General features: G+C 38.9%; 1 protein-coding gene across 1 annotated transcript; it reads right to left on the reverse strand.

Moving 5' to 3' along the window:
* Positions 1-3464: 3464 nt before the first annotated feature.
* On the reverse strand, positions 3465-4524 carry LOC143737585 (leukotriene B4 receptor 1). The gene has a single exon (XM_077229266.1). It carries the CDS (start codon positions 4522-4524, stop codon positions 3595-3597), a length of 930 nt encoding a protein of 309 aa, XP_077085381.1. The 3' UTR covers positions 3465-3594.
* Positions 4525-20901: the final 16377 nt, after the last annotated feature.

Below are 20901 nucleotides of genomic sequence, written 5' to 3' on the forward strand. Positions count from 1 at the left end.
CGCGTTCTCGACCGCTATCATTCCCAGACAGTTTATGTGAAAACACTTCTCTTGGTCTGACCACTGGCCGAAGACCGGTCTGCCCTCGAACAGCGCGCCCCAACCTGAGTTGGACGCGTCTTTCGAAATGACTTTCCGATAAGAGATGGTTCCCATCATCACTCCCTGCTGGTACCAGTCGGCTACTAACCAGGGTTGCAGAGCCGCTATGCAGGTCTGAGTCACTCTGATTTTCTGGCCGCCAGAAACCCAGGCTCGGCGGGACGCGCAAGCATTTAACCAGTGTTGGAGCGGGCGCATGCGCAGTAGGCCCAGCTGAAGCACCGCTGCAGCTGATGCCATACAGCCCAACATCCTTTGAAATGTTTTCAAAGGGAGAAAGCTGCCCTTCTGGAAAGATGCGGCTATGTGGCAAACACGGCGCGTGCGCAGTGTCGATAAACGAGCCGTCATGGCCACCGAGTCCAGTTCTATTCATAAAAGGAAATTGACTGGCTAGGCAGTAATGAGCTCTTGGTCCAGTTGACCGTGAGACCCAAGCTTTCCAGGTGACTGAGAAGCACTGTTCTGTGAGATAGCAGTTCTGTCTCTGACTGTGCCAATATCAGCCAATCTTCCAGATAGTTCATTATTCGCAGCCCCTGACTTCTCAGAGCGCACAGCAGCTTTGCTATTTCTGCGTTAAGTAGGTGTGCTACTTCCGCATTCATTATCGTCGCGGTCCAGGCTTGAAAGAGCGGGGGACGGCGAATGAATTGAAGGGGGCGCGGGCGGAGCCCGGGGGGAGGTTTGTGTTAGCAAGCGTGAACGCTCTCTGGCGGGCACGAGACTTACATTCATAACCTGCTTTTTTGATCGTGTAACAGAGCGGGCAGATAGCGGGCACAGACCTGTGGACACATTTCTTACATTCAAGACTCGAGCGGCTTTTCTGCGCTTTATGAGAGTGTGCTCTGTGAGTGACACGAGATTCAAAGTGCTTGTGTGTAGGGGGAACACTAGGGCGTGGGCACTTTCACTACACTTAAAACACCGACGGCATGAGCCGGACCAGACATTATACTCTTTTTGAGATTTCTCTGGGTCGCCGTGAAAACGGCGTTTGTGTGCAGGCGAGAGGGTGAACAAACCGGCTCGTTGGCTGCTAAATTAACCACTACAGTAGTGGAGTGGAGAGCAGACGCGGCCTGGCCGGAGGCGGCATATGCGCGGCCGACCAAGGCGGAAGTGGCTCTGCAGGCTTTTGGCAGGAGGGCTGACCGTGACCGCCATCTCGCAGAGGGCGGGCAAGGTGCGCTGCGACCGCCTCTTCCACAGGGGGAATAGGCGCCATCGCCCTTCCGCGCCCTTCCGCGGCGCCATCCACTTGGGAGAGCGATGCGGAGGCCTGGGACTGAAGTCTCGAGGAGAATAGTGCGTTCCATGACTTCGTCAGCTCCAAGTGAAGTTCCGGCAGAATGGATCAGGCCTGCTTGCTGAAGCTGCACGGCGGTGACTTTGAAGGAAACAGCCGTCGAGCCTGTTCGGCGCGGGTTCCTTCAGCAGCGACCACTCGAGCCCGCGGCGGTCAACAGCTTGCGTCAGCAGACGCATCAGTTCCGCATCAGCTCCAGCGCGGGTACGGGTGGATTCCTGGATCGACGAGGAGGCGTAGTGAAGCGACCATTCCTTGCTGTCTGATACCAGGATGGAGCAGCAGTCTCTCGTGGCGTGTCCCTCGGCCTCATCCTCAGATGCGACGGCAGTGAGGCTCGTGAGCGGCAGCTGCGTGTCGGTGAGGGGGGGCGGGGAAGGCGAAAGCGAGGCTCGAGGGAGGTTCTCTGGCGAGCGCGTCGCTGTGGCCACAGGTTCCGGCTGTCTCAGGGAACGGCGCTTCTTCCTGCGCGGTCCCACAGAGAGCGGAGTGACTGCTGCGGTGTTGCAGGCTAAGAGTCGAGCCCGCAGGGTCGACAGCGTAAGTGCTTCACAGAGCTCGCAGCCCCCGGACTCGAGGGCGAGCTCTGCATGTTCCAGGCCCAGGCAGAGAGCGCAGATCAAGTGGCGGTCTCCAGCGCTGAGCGGGGCTCTACACGAGCCGCAGGAAGCTCGAGGCATCTTTAAAAAGACACTCGCTGCTCTTTTAGAATCGCTGGCAAGGTAAAAGATACGTCGCACGATAGCGTAGCTCGCACGGATGGCTGAAGGTGGCGAAGACGGCCGGCTTCCTCAGCGCTGTCCTAAGCTGGCTGTTCGCTGTTCGACGGTGGCTTCTCTCAGATCCAGCGATGCGAAGAGCTCGCTGAAGAGACGAAAAATCAGAGAAGTCAGCCTACAGCCCCTACTTTTATACGCTAAGCCACGCCAATTCCGGCGGGCTGTGACGCTATGAAGGCGCTCATTGGGCGTGACGTCACGCCGGGCTCACTGGTAGGCTGCAGCAGTTGCCCGCAGGGCAGCCACTGAGCATGCGAGATGGCCTGCTCTAGGTCTGCTAGCTGCTGCACTGCGTTGACAATGAATACAAAATTAAGGATAATTTTTTGGCTTCAATATCTCGAGAAGATGAATCTTTCCCGTAGCGTAAGCTAAACTTAAGCAATACGAGACAACCTCTCGTAAGATAACCCAAATAGAGGCAACAATATATAATAAGACCAGACAGATAGAGGAATAAAACACAATATTAATAAATAATATATAAAAATAATTGTAATATTAATAATATGATGATACTAATATACTAATATTAATGAAAATAAATATTGTTGAAAAGGTCATTTATAACACCATTAAGGTCATAGCACTTTCAAAGCATGGTTCTTTATTAGGACCTTATAAAAAGGGTTCTGCTTTTTTTACAAGCCGAAGAACCCTAATTTGGTACTGTGTAGAACCATTTTTCTTAAGAGTGTACTGCACTACCATTAGATTGTACAGTTGAGTAGACAGAATACTAAATGCTATAAAGGCCAATACATAGCATCCCCATTCCCTAAAAAAACAGTTCACACAACAATGTGTTAACTGAGATTAGGTCAGATATATCATCACAAAACAGTATGCATTTTATATTTGTTGAAGCAGCATCTTACATTTATAATACTTTTCAATGTAAAATTAAGAAATCTGAACATTATCAACTTTAACCATTGATTGTGTTGTTTAGACAATGCTTTTATATATAGTTCAAAGTGATAATAGTTCTTGCATTACAGTAGCCTTTTATATTATAGATTAGAGATGCAATAAAGTATTGAACATATCAAAAACCCTTTAAAGGGTAATGCTTACACTGTACAACATATATATTTTTCTGTTATAAATAAAACAAAGATTATTGGAGTACATTTTACATTAAAATACTATTTCAGTCTTTCTACTTTAACATTTCATGTTTGATTCAAAGTGTTACATTTAACATTTCTTTGAAACAATTTTCGCTAAATTTTCACAAATTATTACAAAATAAACCCTAGATCAATTTTTCTTTTCTTCAGTTTACTATTCTCCTATCTAAAATTCATTCGAATGCTTTTAAAAGCTGCTTATATCATGGTCCAATTTGTAATTCAATTAAAAATGATTCTTTAGTCCATATTCAGGTGTCAGGCTGTACTAGTTCAGTGAGCTGTTCACAACTCTTGTTTGACTCCCATGTGAGTGTTGTGAGCCTTTAGTTTTGAGCTCCACTGGAGGTTTTTGTTGACGTAAACTCTTTGAGGAAAAAGCATAGAGGAATGGATTAACACAACTGTTGATGAATGTAAGACTTCCAGCAATGTCACCAACAGGAGATAGAACTGGCTGTGATTTAAAAAATGTTGCAAAAATTTCTTCTAATTTTATTATGTGGTGTGGAGCCCAAAAAATGAAGAACATTACGACAATCCGGGTCACCAGTTTGGTTGGTCTGCATCTGTGTCTGAAAGCTCCCTGTGTGGCCATTTTGTGTAAGCAATAATATGAAGACAACATGACTGTGAAAGGAAGAAAAAATCCAAGCAGTGACTCCATTACAGCCACAATAAGTTTAGCGTCTGAATCCAGGTTTCTTTCACACTCCCTTTTGGATTCCCTTTGAATGATCTTTTGTGTAAGAACACCAGGACAAGAGAAAAGCAGTGCCAGAGCCCAGCCACAGAACATCAGCACTTTCTCTCTTCTTCTGCCTATTCTGGACCACAGCTGTGGATGCCGAATCCGTAAACAACGATATAAACTCAGCATTGTTACTATAATCACACTTGAGTACATACTGCAGTAGATGAGTACTGTGAAAAGCTTGCAGGTTGATTGCTGAATGCTGTTTAGTTCACTGTAAATCCACACAGGCAGGGTTATCAAACATAAGATGTCCGCAGCTGCCAGATTCAGCATAAGATGAACTGTAAAATTGTCCTTTTTGAAATGCCAAACTATGAAAAATATGACTGCAATATTACCAGGAACTCCAATCATGAAGCAGAGACCCATCAGACCACTGGTGACCAGGTTTGCTGTTGTCCAGCTGGTGGAGTTTAAACTGGAACTGCTGTGGTTCTGCATGACACAGATGCAATAGTGATGTGTTAAGACAATCTCCTTACAGATCACTACACTTGTAACTTATTTCCTCTTAATGATTAACACCCCCACAGTTCTCATGAAATTGTTTTTTTCTTTTCTTTCATTTTGCATAATCTCAGATAGTGTCTGTTTTGCTTCTATCAAATAATACTCGAAACATGTTTGCTAAAATTAAAAACACTTTATCATCTCTGTTGATAATGTTTTTTTTTTTGTAATACATATTATAAGGTGGTAAATAAAATATTAATTTATTGATATGAATTTAAACCACTCAAAGCAGCTCTTCATTCTTTACTTGTCAACACACTGCTTATATGATTTATACCAGGTCTTAGATCAACCCAGATATTTTAAGGTTCTTTTTTATTTTCCTTTTTTTTAAACAGTTATAATTTGTGATTAAATGGTGACGAGTCCTTGTAGGTTGTATGCTGGACATACATTAAATCATGTTGCCTACCAAACAATAAAACAGCCAACAAATATCTTAGATTTACATTGTAGGATGGGCTCACGCCATTTATAGAGACCAAATTATCACCAAGACTCCAAAAAAAGAAGATCCAAAAGAACCTATAACTCATATAGTGACACTCAAAACCACAAAGAATACCTAAGAAACCAAAAGGCAAATGTAAAAATCTTAATAATAATAATGAAAAAATAAGTTAATAAAGTCATTTATAACTGCTGGTATGTTTGAGCAGTGGATTTATATAATTTTAGACACGTCTTGTAAATATTGCCTCATTTTAAATTCAAGCCGTGATCTTCAACTTATTTTGATTAAATGGTCAGATGGGACCTGGTCCGTCCCCACTTCCCAGAATCTCTGATGCTTAGTAAGAAATGGTGAAATCTCTGGTCGGTTCTTGCGAAAATACCATAGTAACTGAATGATTGCTTGTAACATGGGTTGCTTCCAAATTAGCAGTATGTGTGCCATGTGACACTGATATGTGAGTATTCTAAGTTGCTTAGAATTGTGTGGTGTGAGAATTAGAAGTGTTGCACTGGGCAATAAACAAGTAGACACAAGCTTCCCATTTCCTAGAAGGTCCATTAAAATAATTCTGTCTGGACAGTTTCTGTTTTCTGAAGCCTTCATGTGTGAATACAAATGAACCTAACACCACAACGTGGTCTGTTTGCACCTGGGGGATAGCAATACTAAAAACAGGGAATTTTTCAATGAAAAAATCTGCAATATGTCTCAAAAAAGTAAACAGAAAAAAACATAAGCAGCCTAATAGCCTACAGAAAACACTGAACCAGACTAATTGAATGTTGAGCAAATAATCTCGTTTGTTGAAGAGTCAGCAGAGGCCAATCAGCTTGTGCCATGCGGTAATGATGTCATTGCTTGTAGATTGATAGTAAGGACCTATCAGCCTGCGCCCTCTAATGTTTCATGACTGAACTACATATTGTAATCATGACAACTCTCAAAATAGTTTTAGCATTTTGATGAATATAGCAATGTTAGTGTATTTGGATTTGGCGGACTAGATATGCTACGCTGCTGCTGTTGATTTTTGCTGCTACAGAGCAAGTATGGACTTGCTACTGCTAATAGATACACAGACACATGGGCGTAGATTACGCGGGGTAATCACGACATGCCCATGCTCACACCCGCGCTGTATGTTTTACCAGGTCTTAGAGCAACCCAGATATTTTAAGGTTCTTTTTTATTTTCCTTTTTTTTTAAACAGTTATAATTTGTGATTAAATGGTGACGAGTCTTTGTAGATTGTATGCTGAACATACATTAAATCATGTTGCCTGCCATTACGCGGGGGTAATCACGACATGCATGCTCACACCCGCGGTGTATCCATCATTTTCATAGAGGTCGCAATGAGTTCAAAACGGCAAAAAAACTTTTTTTGCTTTGCACAATGATGAATAACTCTGCCTATTTCTTTTGTTGAATAATTAAAGAGATAGTTCACCGAAAAATGAAAATTCGGTAACACTAGAATACGGTTCCTTCGTTAATGAATAACTACACAAGAACCAATGAGTAACACAATATTAACAATCTAGTAACTATTATTAACTAACAAGAAACTCTGATTAACGAACTAGTAAGTAATAGCACACAGATGAAAGTGGTAGTTCACTATTAACTAATCAATAACTACTATTTTTTTAATGCTTCCCAGAGAACTACTGAAAAAGTTTATTAACAATCTAGTAACTACTATTAACTAAAAAGAAACTCTGATCAATAAATGAGGAAGTAATAGCGCACATATGAAAGGGGTACTTCAATAACTACTATATTTTTTATGCTTCCCAGAGAACTACTGAAAAATTTCATAATTCATACAAAACGAATCAATAACCAATGCAGGATAAATGACCAGCACTACATTAACATTTGAACTGCTACTGTAAACAAATGCACAAGGTTGTTTACATTATCAATATGTAATAGCACAGCAGACTGTTAATAATTGGCCTATGCTGTCTGTTTATCAACTGAATAATTTTAAAGAAATTGATTTTTAAATACAGTAGTCTGGACCTTACTTGTCCTGTGGCCAATTTTCCGGCATTCCTCTGGACTGACATTGAATCACTAGAGTCACGGTGACGACTGGAACATATTGAGTCATCAGCCATCCAAATACCATTGTGTGTGTGTGTGTGTGTGTGTGTGTGTGTGTGTGTGTGTGTGTGTGTGTGTGTGTGTGTGTGTGTGTGTGTGTGTGTGTGTGTGTGTGTGTGTGTGTGTCTTTTGTCTTGTGTGTGTGTGTGTGTATCTTGTGAGTGAGAAGATTCTACACTTTATTGGCTTTTCATTAGTAACTACTGTAAGAATCAAGGGAACAAACTAGTAATGACTCAAGTGTTACTACATACTTCTATGGGAATTACTAATTATTTGGATCCGTATTCTAAAGTGAAGATCATGGGAACTAACTATTAATGACTCATGTGTTACTAAACTTCTAAAGAAATTTTCTAAAAGTATACTAAAGTTCACCAAAAATCTCAAACGCTTGAAATGACTTTCGTGTTTGGTTGCACAAATCATGACTAGATCATGTAGTAACACTTGAGTCATTACTAGTTAGTTCCCATGATCTTCACTTTAGAATACGGATCCGAATAATTAGTAATTCCCATAGAAGTATGAAGTACCACTTTCATCTGTGCACTATTACTTCCTAATTCGTTAATCAGAGTTTATTTTTAGTTAAAAGTAGTTACTAGATTGTTAATAAACTTTTTCAGTAGTTCTCTGGGAAGCATTAAAAAAATAGTACTTATTGATTAGTTAATAGTGAACTACCACTTTCATCTGTGCGCTATTACTTACTAGTTCGTTAATCAGAGTTTCTTGTTAGTTAATAATAGTTACTAGATTGTTAATATTGTGTTACTCATTGGTTCTTGTGTAGTTATTCATTAACGAAGGAACCGTATTCTAAAGTGTTACCGAAAAATCTGTCAGTATTTACTCACTCTCATGTTGTTCCAACCCCGTAAGACCTTCGTTCATCTTCGGAACACGAATTAAGATATTTTTGATTAAATCTGAGAGCTGGATCACTCCTCCATACTAGTTCATAGGCTTTTAAGGGATTGACACTTTCCAGCCCCGAAAAGTTATTAAAGACATCGTTAAAATAGTCCAAGTGACTACAGTGGCTCAATCCTAAATTTATCAAACAACGAGAATACTTTTTGTGCGTAAAAAAACTAAAATAACGACTTTATTTCAACTATTCATTTCCTTCTCTCTGGGCCTCGAGTCAGTTCACTAGTGTTTTTTATCAACCTTCAATAAAAAATTAAAAAAATTAAGCAGAGTACATGGTTAATTCCTCTATCGAACCACTTAGGGAAGAATACTGATTTATTTCAGTTCACTAGTGTAATAGCGTAAGCTTCTGTTGTTGTATGTCACACGCTTCACACACATGACCAGCGTCGGCCAATAGTGAGCCTACGTGTTACGTAGCTCTACGCTATCACACTACGTTAACTGACTAGAGGCCCACAGAGAAGGAAATGAATAGTTGAAATAAAGTCGTTATTTTTGTTTGTATTTGCGCACAAAAAATATTCTCGTTGCTTGATAAAACTTCAACAATATTATTGATCTGCATGCATTGACACCATTGTATGAGAACTGAACTGAGCTGGACGATGACATCACGGTTTTCTCCAGAGTGGCTGTAGGCTATAGATAAATTAACTAAATTAATAACTTTTTTACAACAGAAATGAACCGTCACTGAACTTAAGCTGGACAATGACTCTATTTTCTTCTAGAAACAAACATTGTTGTATAATTATTTTCCTGTTACCACTGTAACAGGATTGTGAAACAACCTGTATTGTAAAAAGCGCTATATAAATAAAGGTGACTTGACTTGACCTCAGCAAGCTGTCATGCTGCATGCATTTATCTATATTTTGTTGTGTTTGAACAGCCTATTCAAAAGTATGGTAATGCAACAAACAGCAAACCACAGGGTTGCATGCACATTCTAATCTACTGGGACCTTAAAAAAAACAAAAAAATAATCTCACATATGCTTGGCTGTAACCTCACAGCAAAGTTTTCTTCCCGCTGCTGCTGCTGTTGTTATTCCTGCGGTCTCATGAGTATAATGGTCTCATATATCTAAAGCTATTTTGTACTTTGTTCTGGTTAAGAACATCTGATAAATAGTAAATGAAAATATTCAGATGCCCCTTACATTCATAATACTTTATTCAGAAATCCATGACCTGTGCCTGAGAGGTTGTTTTTTTCTTTTTTCTTTAGAAGTAAAACTTTTTTTGTATCTTGACAGGAATTTTAAAAGGCAAGCTGCTTTTGATTGAACTACTCAAAGGAAGCAGAACAAGAATCAAGTCATCCGCTTTCTGAAAAAAAAGTTCCCTCCCTTTTCCTGTGCCAGAAATGGGAAGTTGAGAGAGATAGATAGGTAATGTCATATTACAAAGATTACAAATGGTCTCTTGCCATGCATTTTCTCAAAACAGTTATTTCAGATATGCTTTCTATATGGAGAGATTCGCAGGAATAAGCAGACTTCCATAACAGCAGTAAATATTTCCATTTGACATTGTGGCTACTGTACCTATAAAAAAGTTTGAAATTAAAACCAAAATAAACACAAGCTATGAAAAATAATTATTTAGTCCATCTATTTGCAGTGATGTGGACTTCCTTGTAAAATGTCTTTTTGTTTTAGCCACATTCATTTTCTGACAGTAATAAAGTGACATTTTATAGAACGTCTTTAAGCATCAGCTGAGAAGTCATTCATAGAGACAGAGAGAAGAACCAACTTTATAAAGTGCCTTAGCCTTTGTGTTTTAACTTAGTTTGGCTTGTTGGCTTGTTTTGCTTTGTATGGTAACATATCTTGTTATCTTTGTCTACTAGCAGGTTTTTGTGCAGCATGAGGCTGGTTTGCTAAGTCAATAGAGACAGTTACAATCTGGTGTAAATAGACAGTTTAAAGAAAAAAAAATTGCATAACTTTGCTGGCATCTAGTGGATGCTAATCACATTAGTTATGCTAACAGACTAAGGTCCACTTAAAATGATGTACACAATTACATGAGATGAAGACTACAGTCATATCAGCGGCTTAGTAAAAAACAAACTGTTTTAATCAATATCAGAAAGCCATGGAGATCAAAATGGGCAAACCACAACAATTTTTCCTGGTGGTAACTGCCCTGTAATCAGACACCGTTAATGAATAATGGGTGACAAACATACCTTCAAATAAAGTATTTTTACAATGACATTGGTAACAACAAACATTTAATTTTGCCTGATGTCGCATCCACATCGGTGTGTAAGTGTCAAATATAAATTGCTGAATCAGCCATTGAAAATGACTGAGCAGAGAAGTAAGAATTAGAGGCAGTAGAAAATAAAAATATATTTTATTGTTATTCTTTTATGTAATGGAGATAATATTTTTATAATGCTATATTTATTGTAATTATTACCATTCTGTATCATATTGTTGTGTTGTGTTGTGTTGTATTGGCAATTACTGTCACATTCGTTTTTATAGTTCAAGAGATTATAAATGAAAGCTTCCAGTTTATAAAGGAACCGTTTGGCTTATACTAAATACAACATTACAAATTTCTGCTAAGCACCAAACAGGTTATTTCGAATAGGTTACGTTCACCTGAGAAGGTTGCTATAGCAACAGTGAGCTGCTGCTAATGCCTTTCTCATAGGATCAGTATCAGATGTCACATTGAAAAGGATGCAAAACAACCATGATTTATTGTTTTATTGTAGCTTACAAAGGTCTTCTATAATACTAATCTAATTTATAAACTAATCCAAACCATTCTATAATTTTAAGTAATAAGCTACTGCTATAAATTGAAAATACTTACTGTACTATTTCAGTGGGATATTGCACCATTTTTGCTCTGATAAGTGCAACATTTAGGCTACTATTTAAATATGAATGATTTAAAATTACCACAAGATGCTTAATCCCAAAACTCACCCATTAATGTGTAAGAAGAATTTAACACAGGTTGTGTCATTTTTAAAATAAGATTTTTTGGAAAAATGTCTCTTTTTTTTGTCTACAATAAAATTCAATGTTGTTTGGACCTCAACGTTATTAAAAAAAAAAAATATTCCACAGGAAAGTTATGCAAATTTGGAATGACATGACAGTGAGGAAGTGATGACAAAAACCTTAACTCACACAACCGCAATAACATTGCTTAGATATTGTTTTAGGTACAACAGGGATAAAGATGTGAACTAACTCTTTAATAGCGCTTTACAGTCATATGAGTGAGTCTCTCCTCAACCACCACCAGTGTGCAGCATCCACTTAGATGATGCGACGGCAGCCACAGTTCAGCTATAGGTGGAGAGGAGGGAAAGTGATAGAGACAACTGAAAACATGGGGATTATTAGGAGGCCATGATTGATTTAGGCCAATGGAGGAAATATGACCAGGACAACGGGGTTACTCCTACTACAGTATTTACGAGACGTGCTATGGGATTTTTAATGTTTCATCCGAAGGACGGTGTTTGCTACAGTATTGTGTCGCCGTCACTACACTGGGACATTAGGACCTACACGGTGAGCGCCCCCTGCTGGCCTCACTAACACCTCTTCCAATAGCAACCTAGTTTTCCACAGGAGGTCTCCCATCCAGGTACTGACCTACTGTCTATGGTACTGACCAGGCTCAACCCTGCTTAGCTTCAGTGGGCAACCAGTCTTGGGCTATAGGGGGATTCTTGTATTAATTAAATTTTACATGACGTTTTTTTTAGAAAATGCTTACACACGTGGTATGCATGTGCACGCCACGCCGAGATATAACGTTTTCAAAACTTGCACCAAGGAACCTATTTCAGGGTTTGCATTCTCGAGCCACCTGGCACCGTTGTCGTGCAAATGGGCGGCCAGAATGCATTAAGGGTTTTCTGTTTTCAGTTAGAAAAACTGAAAGCGGCACAGTTAATAACTAATGATATTTGCAATGGAAGTGAATTAATCCAAAAATTAATTTAGCTGGACAATAACTTTCTTTCTAGAGCCCCTGTAAAGCTAAAAACATTAATTTCCTGTTATTACTCTAAAGCTGCTTTGAAACAATCTGGTTGTTAAAAGCGCTATATAAATGAAGGTGACTTGACTAGAAGTGTTACTTGAGGCCAGTCACTCATATAGGCCTAACTAATCATCAGACCAAGTCCGCAAAACACTTATACCGGTATACATAAATCTATCACTTAGAAATCAAAAGTTAAAGCTTTCAGAAATAAATTAATTATTTTTTACCCCCTTGCATTTCTGTTTATAGTGTAAATATGCCTAATTTGATCACTTAATAATCAAAACTCAATGTTTTGCGAAACAAATAAAATGTTTACCCTTGTTGATTGTTTTCAAAGCAGCTTCACAAATTCCAATTCTGCTGTAAAGCTTGAACTGATGATGAGAAACCAGGTTGCAACCTTTGCTGACAACAAAATGCAGGATTTTCAGTATTGACAAAAAACAAACAAACAAAAACAACTTTTGAAATATCCTTTTGGAAATCTTCAGTGCGCCGTCATCTTTGTGAAGCTTAAGAGGTCAAAGACATTCGATTTTCGAGTTAACATTACATTTCGTATCAAGGTAAAATATGAATTTTATGAACTTAAAAACATTGTTTTTCAGTCTGAAATGTGCAGTACAGTAGAATATATCAATTATGGATTCTAATAAAAATGTGAAATCATGCTTTTAAAAAATTGCATTCATATGCCGTTTTTTGTTTGAGTAGAGAAATGTAATTACTCATTTGTTATTTGGCCATTTACGAACAGTATGACAAACGACAAATCTAGCAGCTAAACCTATATTTTTAGTAAAATCTATAAACGTTTAGGTTTAAAGGGATCAGATTATCCAGCATGTATCTTTGAATGTATACTATTGATATATTGATGTAATAGAATATAAAAAGAGAATTGAGAATAAAAACTATATGTAGAGAAAAAAAATGATATGTTCATAATAAAGAGGTTTGCAACTCTGGTTGTCCAGCAGATGGCAGGATATACTGCATTCTTCTTACTTGGCTAAAAGCTAAAATCAATTGAAGCTGTTTGAAGCAGTCAGTTGATAACATCCAGTTTTTTTTCTTGGATCTGTATCTGTATCCACATCTCCTACCATTCACTTCTCTTTAGGGTGATTATGAATTCAATCAGACAGATGTCATCAGAGGATTACAGATATCATATTTTTATTTGGGAATCTGTTTTCTTATTTGAATGTGTCCTGTCACACTGTTGGCAGGGCTTCTGCCAGTCTCACTTTTTCTGACACCAGACAAGCCATAATCCAGAATCAGATGTTTTCCTTTAAACTTCCCTTTGAAAGCAGCAAATAATCCTTTTGTCTGTCCTGTCCTGACAAGCATCCACTGAGCACAGAATGTGGGGCTGTCTCTTTTTTTTAGCTTCTGCTTAGTGCAATAATGTTGTGGATTGTAAATTGCACATTAATATGGAGAACAACACTCTCATTATATTTGTTCATTGTGTAGAACACATAGCCAATCCAGTTAGAATTTGATGGGTTTTTATTCATTCATTCCTTGAAATGTTTGACAAAACACTGTTTTATTTGTTGTTATACTGCAGTCCTGTATACAGGTATAACATCAATATGTTTTAATTAAACGTTTTTCAAAGATTTTAAGCCCGGTGGATTTGAATGACATATTTATGCTTATAAAGTTAGCTCTGACTTTATTCACAGACTCAAACAGTGTTTAAACTTCTGATTAAGGTGTTTGTAGTGAGAAATTAGATTAAGATATGATAGTAGATTTTTCCTTCAAGTTCTAGGAGATTTGTCTTGAAACTAATGGAAACAGGGCTCATTACACTCGCATTATATTTAATTAAGTCATTCCCAAAGAAATTAAAAGGCTGAATTGCGATATTTAACACAAAATGTTCCCCACAGGATATGCTTGCAGGGAATAGTACAGTGTGGCAGTGTATGGGAGCTGACAGCAGTCTCTACTTAACTTGGATTGGGTTGACAGACAGCGGCACTGCACTGCTAGGACCAGGGGAATTCTGGGGTGATGTATGAATTTGCAGACAAATGAACTGTGAATGTGGGACTAGAGTGAACTCCACCCATCAGAGGTCAGAGAATGCACAAGCTGCCATGAGAGAACAACATATGGTGTATCAACATATCAAACATAATGAAACAGTAGAATTTGCCTCTTTGTGTTTAAAGGGGCTATTTGTCTAATTCAGAATCCCTTGTTATTAATGACACCGGTGGCCGTTAAGTGAACTGCAGCCAGCAAACTTTTTGCTCGTGCTCAGCCTCAAGCCCAATTTAAGCCCAATTTATACTTCTGCGTCAAACTTACGCCGTAGCTACGTCGTAGGCTGTGTGTAGCGCGCGTACCCTTCGGCGTACCCTGACATGCACCTCTCCAAAAATGTAACAACGCGTCAATTCTACGCGGACGCAAGCGCTGTGATTGGTCTGCTCAAACCGCTCCCTCGGGTTTCACATGCTCCCTCTGCGTGCGTCAACGCAGACAACGACGCAGAAGTATAAATTAAAACCAATGCGTAGTCTACGGCGTAGAGGCTCCGGTGTAGGTCTGACGCAGAAGTATAAATCAGCCTTTATACTTCTGCGTCGAACTTACACTGTAGCTACGTCGTAGGCTGTGCGTAGCGCGCGTACCCTTCGGCGTACCCTGACGTGCACCTCTCCAACAATGTAACAACGCGTCAATTCTACGCGGACGCAAGCGCTGTGATTGGTCTGCTCAAACCGCTCCCTCGGGTTTCACATGCTCCCTCTGCGTGCGTCAACGCGGACAACGACGCAGAAGTATAAATTAAAACCAAAGCGTAGTCTACGGCGTAGAGGCTCCGGCGTATGTCCGACGCAGAATTGGTTTTGGCTGATTTTTACTTCTGCGTCGGACCTACGCTGGAGCCTCTACGTTATATGATGTTTTATAAACAAGGTTCGGGAGGAGCACGTTCAAATAAATCATTCCATTCAACTGGTCACCAAACAATTACATGTCTACCCTATCAGCACGAGAGGAAGCATATATATATATATATATTCTCTGTCAACTCACCTAACATTCCTTGACAGTTCAGCATTCCTCCACCACCCCGACTCCTCAATCCTGGCTTATATTTCACAGTCAGGAATGGGGGGGTGGGAGTTGAGTACTCTGGATTCGGGGCGCATACCAAGCCCGGAGCCCTCTCCTAGGACAGCACGCCAAATACGCATTTATTCTATCTGACTTATTTGTAAGTGTGAAATCGTGAAACACTACGCGTTGGTTTTCATTTATACTTCGGCGTCGTTGTCTGCGTTGATGCGCAATTACACATGCAGAGGGAACATGTGAAACCCGAGGGAGGGGTTCTAGCAGAACAATCACAGCGCTTGCGTCCGCGTAGAATTGACGCGCTATTACATTTTTGGAGAGGTGCACATGAGGGTACGCCGAAGGGTAAGCGCTCCCCACACAGGGCCTACGACGTAGCTACAGCGTGAGTTTGACGCAGAAGTATAAATTGGGCTTTAGAGTCGTGCACGTAACGTAAAGTAGGCTACAACAAGAGACTGAACTTTGCTCTTTATCGCTCTTTGCTTAGAAGTAAAAATAATTTGGAGATACTGCCATTGAACATCCATACGCCGTTGACGTTGCTGAGGGGTTTAAAAAAATATGTGAATATTTGCTGCGTGCTTTCCTCTCAGTAATAAAATTACAAACTTGACAGCCGTGAGAAAATAGCAGTTGAGAAAGCGTTTGATCATAGCGATGTGGATATGTTTGCAGAGCTCTGCAATTCAACGGGATCATATTGACAGACGAGGTATTTAAAATTACACTGTTATAGTCATCCTCATTTATATAGCGCTTTTAACAATGTAGATTGTTTCAAAGCAGCTTTACAGAAATAAACATATAATTTAAGGTAACAGAGATTGGTTTGGTTTTATAATGGTTCTTGAAAATGTTTTTTCCAGCTAAAGTTAGTTTTGATTGATTCACTTCCGTCTAAATGATCATTTGTTATTAAATTATTAAATAAGGGGCCGCTAAGACGACACCGTTCTCTCTAAACAGACTTTAACAGTCTGTGAAAAGGGTCCTTTGTGTAAGAAGTTGCTTGTGACGAATCTCATAACAGCCTATGGTACTGCTTGCCTGTAGTGTGGCTTGAATGGATTCAGCGTTTTTTACAATGTGCAGCAACTGCAGAGAAATCTGGACCTAACCAAAATAAAGTCAGATGAAGATGCCGATGCTGATGCCGTGCTACTCCGGACCCGTCCAATCTTATAAAGGTGATCCACAGGACGCTCTGTTGTAGCAGCTCTGGCATTTATGTCAGGAAGAGGACCATTCCATATGTTATTTAATTTACACCAAACGAAACTTTAAATTTTAAAACATAAATTTTAGAATATAAACTACTTAATCGGCCAGGTAGGTTTTCTAAATATGAAGTGTTTGTATGCATTGCCTGCTATTGTGCATTTAACTTTAATCATGCCCAACCAACAGATATGTTTTAAAGCAGTGGGTGAGTAATTCACTCAATGATTTGCTTAATAAAAGCCTACTTTGAGATTCTGTTGAGAAACATGTTTATAGTGCATTATTTTTGTTGTAGTGGGGCACTGCCCAACCTGCCCTTGCAGACAAGCCGCGGCTGGACTATAGACAATAGATCTTAAGTTTACATCAGTCCCTTTTCTTTGCATGACTCATTTACATTACAGTACAGAATGGCTATTTCGGCATTATCCTAAACATTGTATAAGCATTCGTTTCATGTGTCAAAGACGGAGGCTCTTGGGAGCGCACGGAAACATCACATCCTTTTGATTTTCCCTGCAAAAATGTGTCCCTGAGATAAAATCAGTCTACAGGCTTTCAACCTAGGAAGTCGGGGAAGGTCTCAACTTTGAGTTTACTTGCTGTTCACACATTGGCAATAAAAAAAACGATTTATACATGAAAATTCTTACAGATAGCCTAGCATCTTTAAATTAAGACACCATGGTACATGTTGTTACTACCAAATCTAAATTCAAAATGTTTTATGAAATTTTTACATGCCAAGACATCTCTGAGTTTTACCTAACTTGGAGTATATTGCTATTTACTGTTTATTCAGCCTGATGTATTTGGTATTCAATGCTTGGGCTGGGTACACACCAAAATATTTTTTTTTACATCTTTTCAAAATGTGATAGACCACAAACATGAGGACAAAAAAATCCTAGATTTAACCGTTTTGCTCCTATAGTGTTTGGTGTGCCGTGATGTGACAAAGACAGCACACCACACACAAACAGATTTTCAATCAGAGTCTCGAATGTGAACACAGGAAATCTTGCGAGACTTCAGAATAAGCGTAGCGGACAATATCCAGGAAGAAATTGCAATGATAGTGTTATCATTGTTATCATTGTTGTTTCAAGTTATACTTACCAAATGTGAAAATGTTTAAAAGAAATGTTTCTAGAACTTGATATTGAATTCTGTAATTTTGAAAATTCAATAAAAAAATTTTTTTAAAAAAAAGACTGCGTTTGTTATGCTTCCGTCTTCCATCATCTCGCTTTCTGATTGGATATTGTTTCATTTCACGTGATAATCTCCAGAGCGTGGGCGCGTTTGTCCTCGGGGTTCCCCCCACACATCAGGATTTCTGATCGTAAATATTCAACATGTTGAATATTTATGATTCTCGATCGGGGCGGCTCCGACGTTCTTCCGAGCAGGTTCGGACACTCTTAACACACCTCACACCACAGGAAAATCTGATAAGATAATCCGTAGAACCATCAAGATAATCTGGACATAGCTAAGATTGTCGGAAGGGGGGAAATCGGCCCAAAATCAACCCGGTTATCTTTTGGTGTGTACCCAGCATTACTTGTATTTGTGTATGTTTGGATAAATGCTGAAAAAAATTGACGTATTGACAGCATCTAAACAGTACTTAGGCTACATATGCACAGTTTTAGAAAAGTAAAAAACTTTTCCCATTCTTTGTATTAGGCTATTATATTATAAATACATTTGTATAGTTATAATCATTAAGTAATGAATGATTAGATTATTTTCCAGTAATTTTAACAATTTAAAATTCAGGCTTGGGTAACATGATGAAATCCTTGAGTATATGGCACCAGAAATTATACAGAGCAGAATTAAATCAATATGAATGTAATGGCATTAAACATTTAATTAATCTAGTTGATCAAAAACAATAAAAATTGAACTCAATATTATTGTAATCTAAACATTTGCATTTCTCTAAAGTTGTTAATATGCAAAATGCTTTCATTTTAGATGTGACCAATATGTTAATAATCTAAATTTCAGCATCTAGGCAAACTTAGCTTGTAGCTACACTTTGTGTATGTAGCATGTAGCTTGAGCTACACTTTATATACAAATACCCACAATTACTAATGAGATGACAATGGTTTTATTGTATCCTGCACTGTCTAGACCCCTTGCAGTGCTTGTAACCATTCCATAGTTTATATGACAGTTATATGACAGATAGCCTAGTTATCCTGCCTGATATATTGTGCGTCAGTGTGTCCTTGCATTAACTCTCCAGTACAATTTACACGTTTATTGCCCTTTAAAATGAGGAAATTAGAAAATTATTGAAAGTTAAATCTAATTATTTATCCTATATATTCTCTCTTTCACACACAAACATACTTTTTTATAATCTCCATCTTCAGGCAATCATGACAATATTTGGCTCCCTCTATACAGGAAGCCAGTCCATGAAAGCCATGAAAGAATACAATTACAATCCATCATTGACAACGTAATCCCTGCTAGTCTCCACACACTTTACAGTCGGCACAAGAACAAGGGGAGTGACATTCACCCATCAATATGTTCTCTTTTGCAGAGATTATCTCGCCAAACAAACCTTCTAGTTCTGAAATGTTGGATGTGCTCCAATCTGTGCAAGAAAAATAAAGTCAGTTGTTGCGTGAAATGCTCAAATCATACAGTGACAGTCTGTGGCTGTTAGTGATCCAGACTCTTAGACTTACTCACAACTGTAGTTTAAAGTGACATTCAAATTGCTTTATTGCATTACGTCTGACATGTTAAGAGAGAAACAATTCAGGAAATAAATACTGAGGTTACAAATTACTATCAGGTTTGAAATGGTTTGTGTGACAACTAAAATTACCCTCTCCAAAAGCAAACACAAAGAAACCAATGGCCTGATATTTATCAATTAGTCAGGTTTGAACCTCAGGCATGGTATTGTGCTTGGCGTATTGGTATACTAGAGCTGAGATCCACACGACTGTTGTAGCAACATGGCGTATAAGTACCAGAGGTTGCTAATGTGATTAAAGTTGCAAGTTTGATGTTCATCATGTGAATGTCATCACTTCGTGAATGCTAGATTGATGTCACCAGGTATGGAATACATCATAGCTGATTTATATACTGTACCTCTAAACACTCGCAACAATCTAAAGTTCAAAGTAAACTAAGGTGCCACGGTAGATAATATAACGTGGCACCTTAGTTTGTAGGTTTATAGGTTTAAAGCTCCCATTTACCACACAACCTAAAACAATATTTTAGCTATGCCTATTATCAACCGTGTGTTCCTTTCCTTAGCATTTTTGGTTTAACATACCTTTAAAGACAGACCAAAGAAGTTGTGAATTGATGAAGCCTGCAGCCTGCATGATTCTGTAGAGAAATCTCCACCGATCTGACAATCGAAACAAGCAAATTGCTGCAAGTAATTTTAATGGTTAATTCAACATGCAAATCATAACCATTATAATGGACTTTTTTGTTAAAAGGAAGATTCAAGATAACATACAGATAAAATTATATGATAATTTAAACTAAAATCAACATTTCAACACATGTATTTGGTGAGTAGCCAGTGGTGAATAATGGCCTGCTATGTGTAAATCATTAACGTTACCTGCTTTATCTCTTTGGTGTTTCATCTTATTAGAACAAACAGTATTAAATGGACAACTTCAGGGAGTGTCTGAGTCACACAGTGAGTGAAAGACTGGAAGGGTTAAAAAAAGAATATGAAAAATGGTAACTGTGACCCAAAACTTCAGGCCTCTCATTCCTCTCTGATAGTATTTTGTGTGTCTCTGGCAGTGTGATTGATTAGTCATCAGCTGAGTGGTCTGATTTGATGGTGATTATTACCATGTGAACTGTGAACTAATGAAGCCCATTATCCATTATGAAAGTATGATGACATCACTTTTTGTAAGGATAGAGAGAAAAGGCCACGTTGTGGGAAAGGGTAACTGCAAAAACTTGTGTTCCTCATACCACACCAAACATTAATGTAACAAATTGTATATTGAAATTTGCTTCAACACAGAGATTAAGTCCTGATACACTGAAGGTTTGAGGTGGCTTTCTTTTAAATGTGAAGTAGCCTATGAGTATGCTCAGTAGACCATCAGCACCCTATAGGGCAAACAAGCCAGGTGTTGCCGTCAGGTGTCTTGAGGGCGTCGCAATCCGATTCAGATCACAGCTATGAGGAGGATATGTGAATGGCATTGAAGCAACTCGACGCAACTGAATAACTGATACACTACTGTATTTTACTGTAATATGGTTCATGAAACCTCAATCAGTGTAGTTACTGACCACCAGTTGTTCATATGACATTGTGTAAAACACAGTGTTATAATCATTGTTGTAACACATTTTTTCTTTGTTGTTTTATTATTGGAACAATCCCAGCATTTGGCA

The sequence above is a fragment of the Siphateles boraxobius genome, unplaced genomic scaffold, assembly GCF_051911475.1.
Source record: "Siphateles boraxobius isolate OS27281-9 unplaced genomic scaffold, OSU_SipBor_1 130, whole genome shotgun sequence".
NCBI classification, from domain to species: domain Eukaryota; kingdom Metazoa; phylum Chordata; class Actinopteri; order Cypriniformes; family Leuciscidae; genus Siphateles; species Siphateles boraxobius.

Excerpts from the sequence above, each read along its gene's own strand:
- LOC143737585 (XM_077229266.1), bottom strand. The coding sequence starts at position 4,524 with ATGCAGAACCACAGCAGTTCCAGTTTAAACTCCACCAGCTGGACAACA.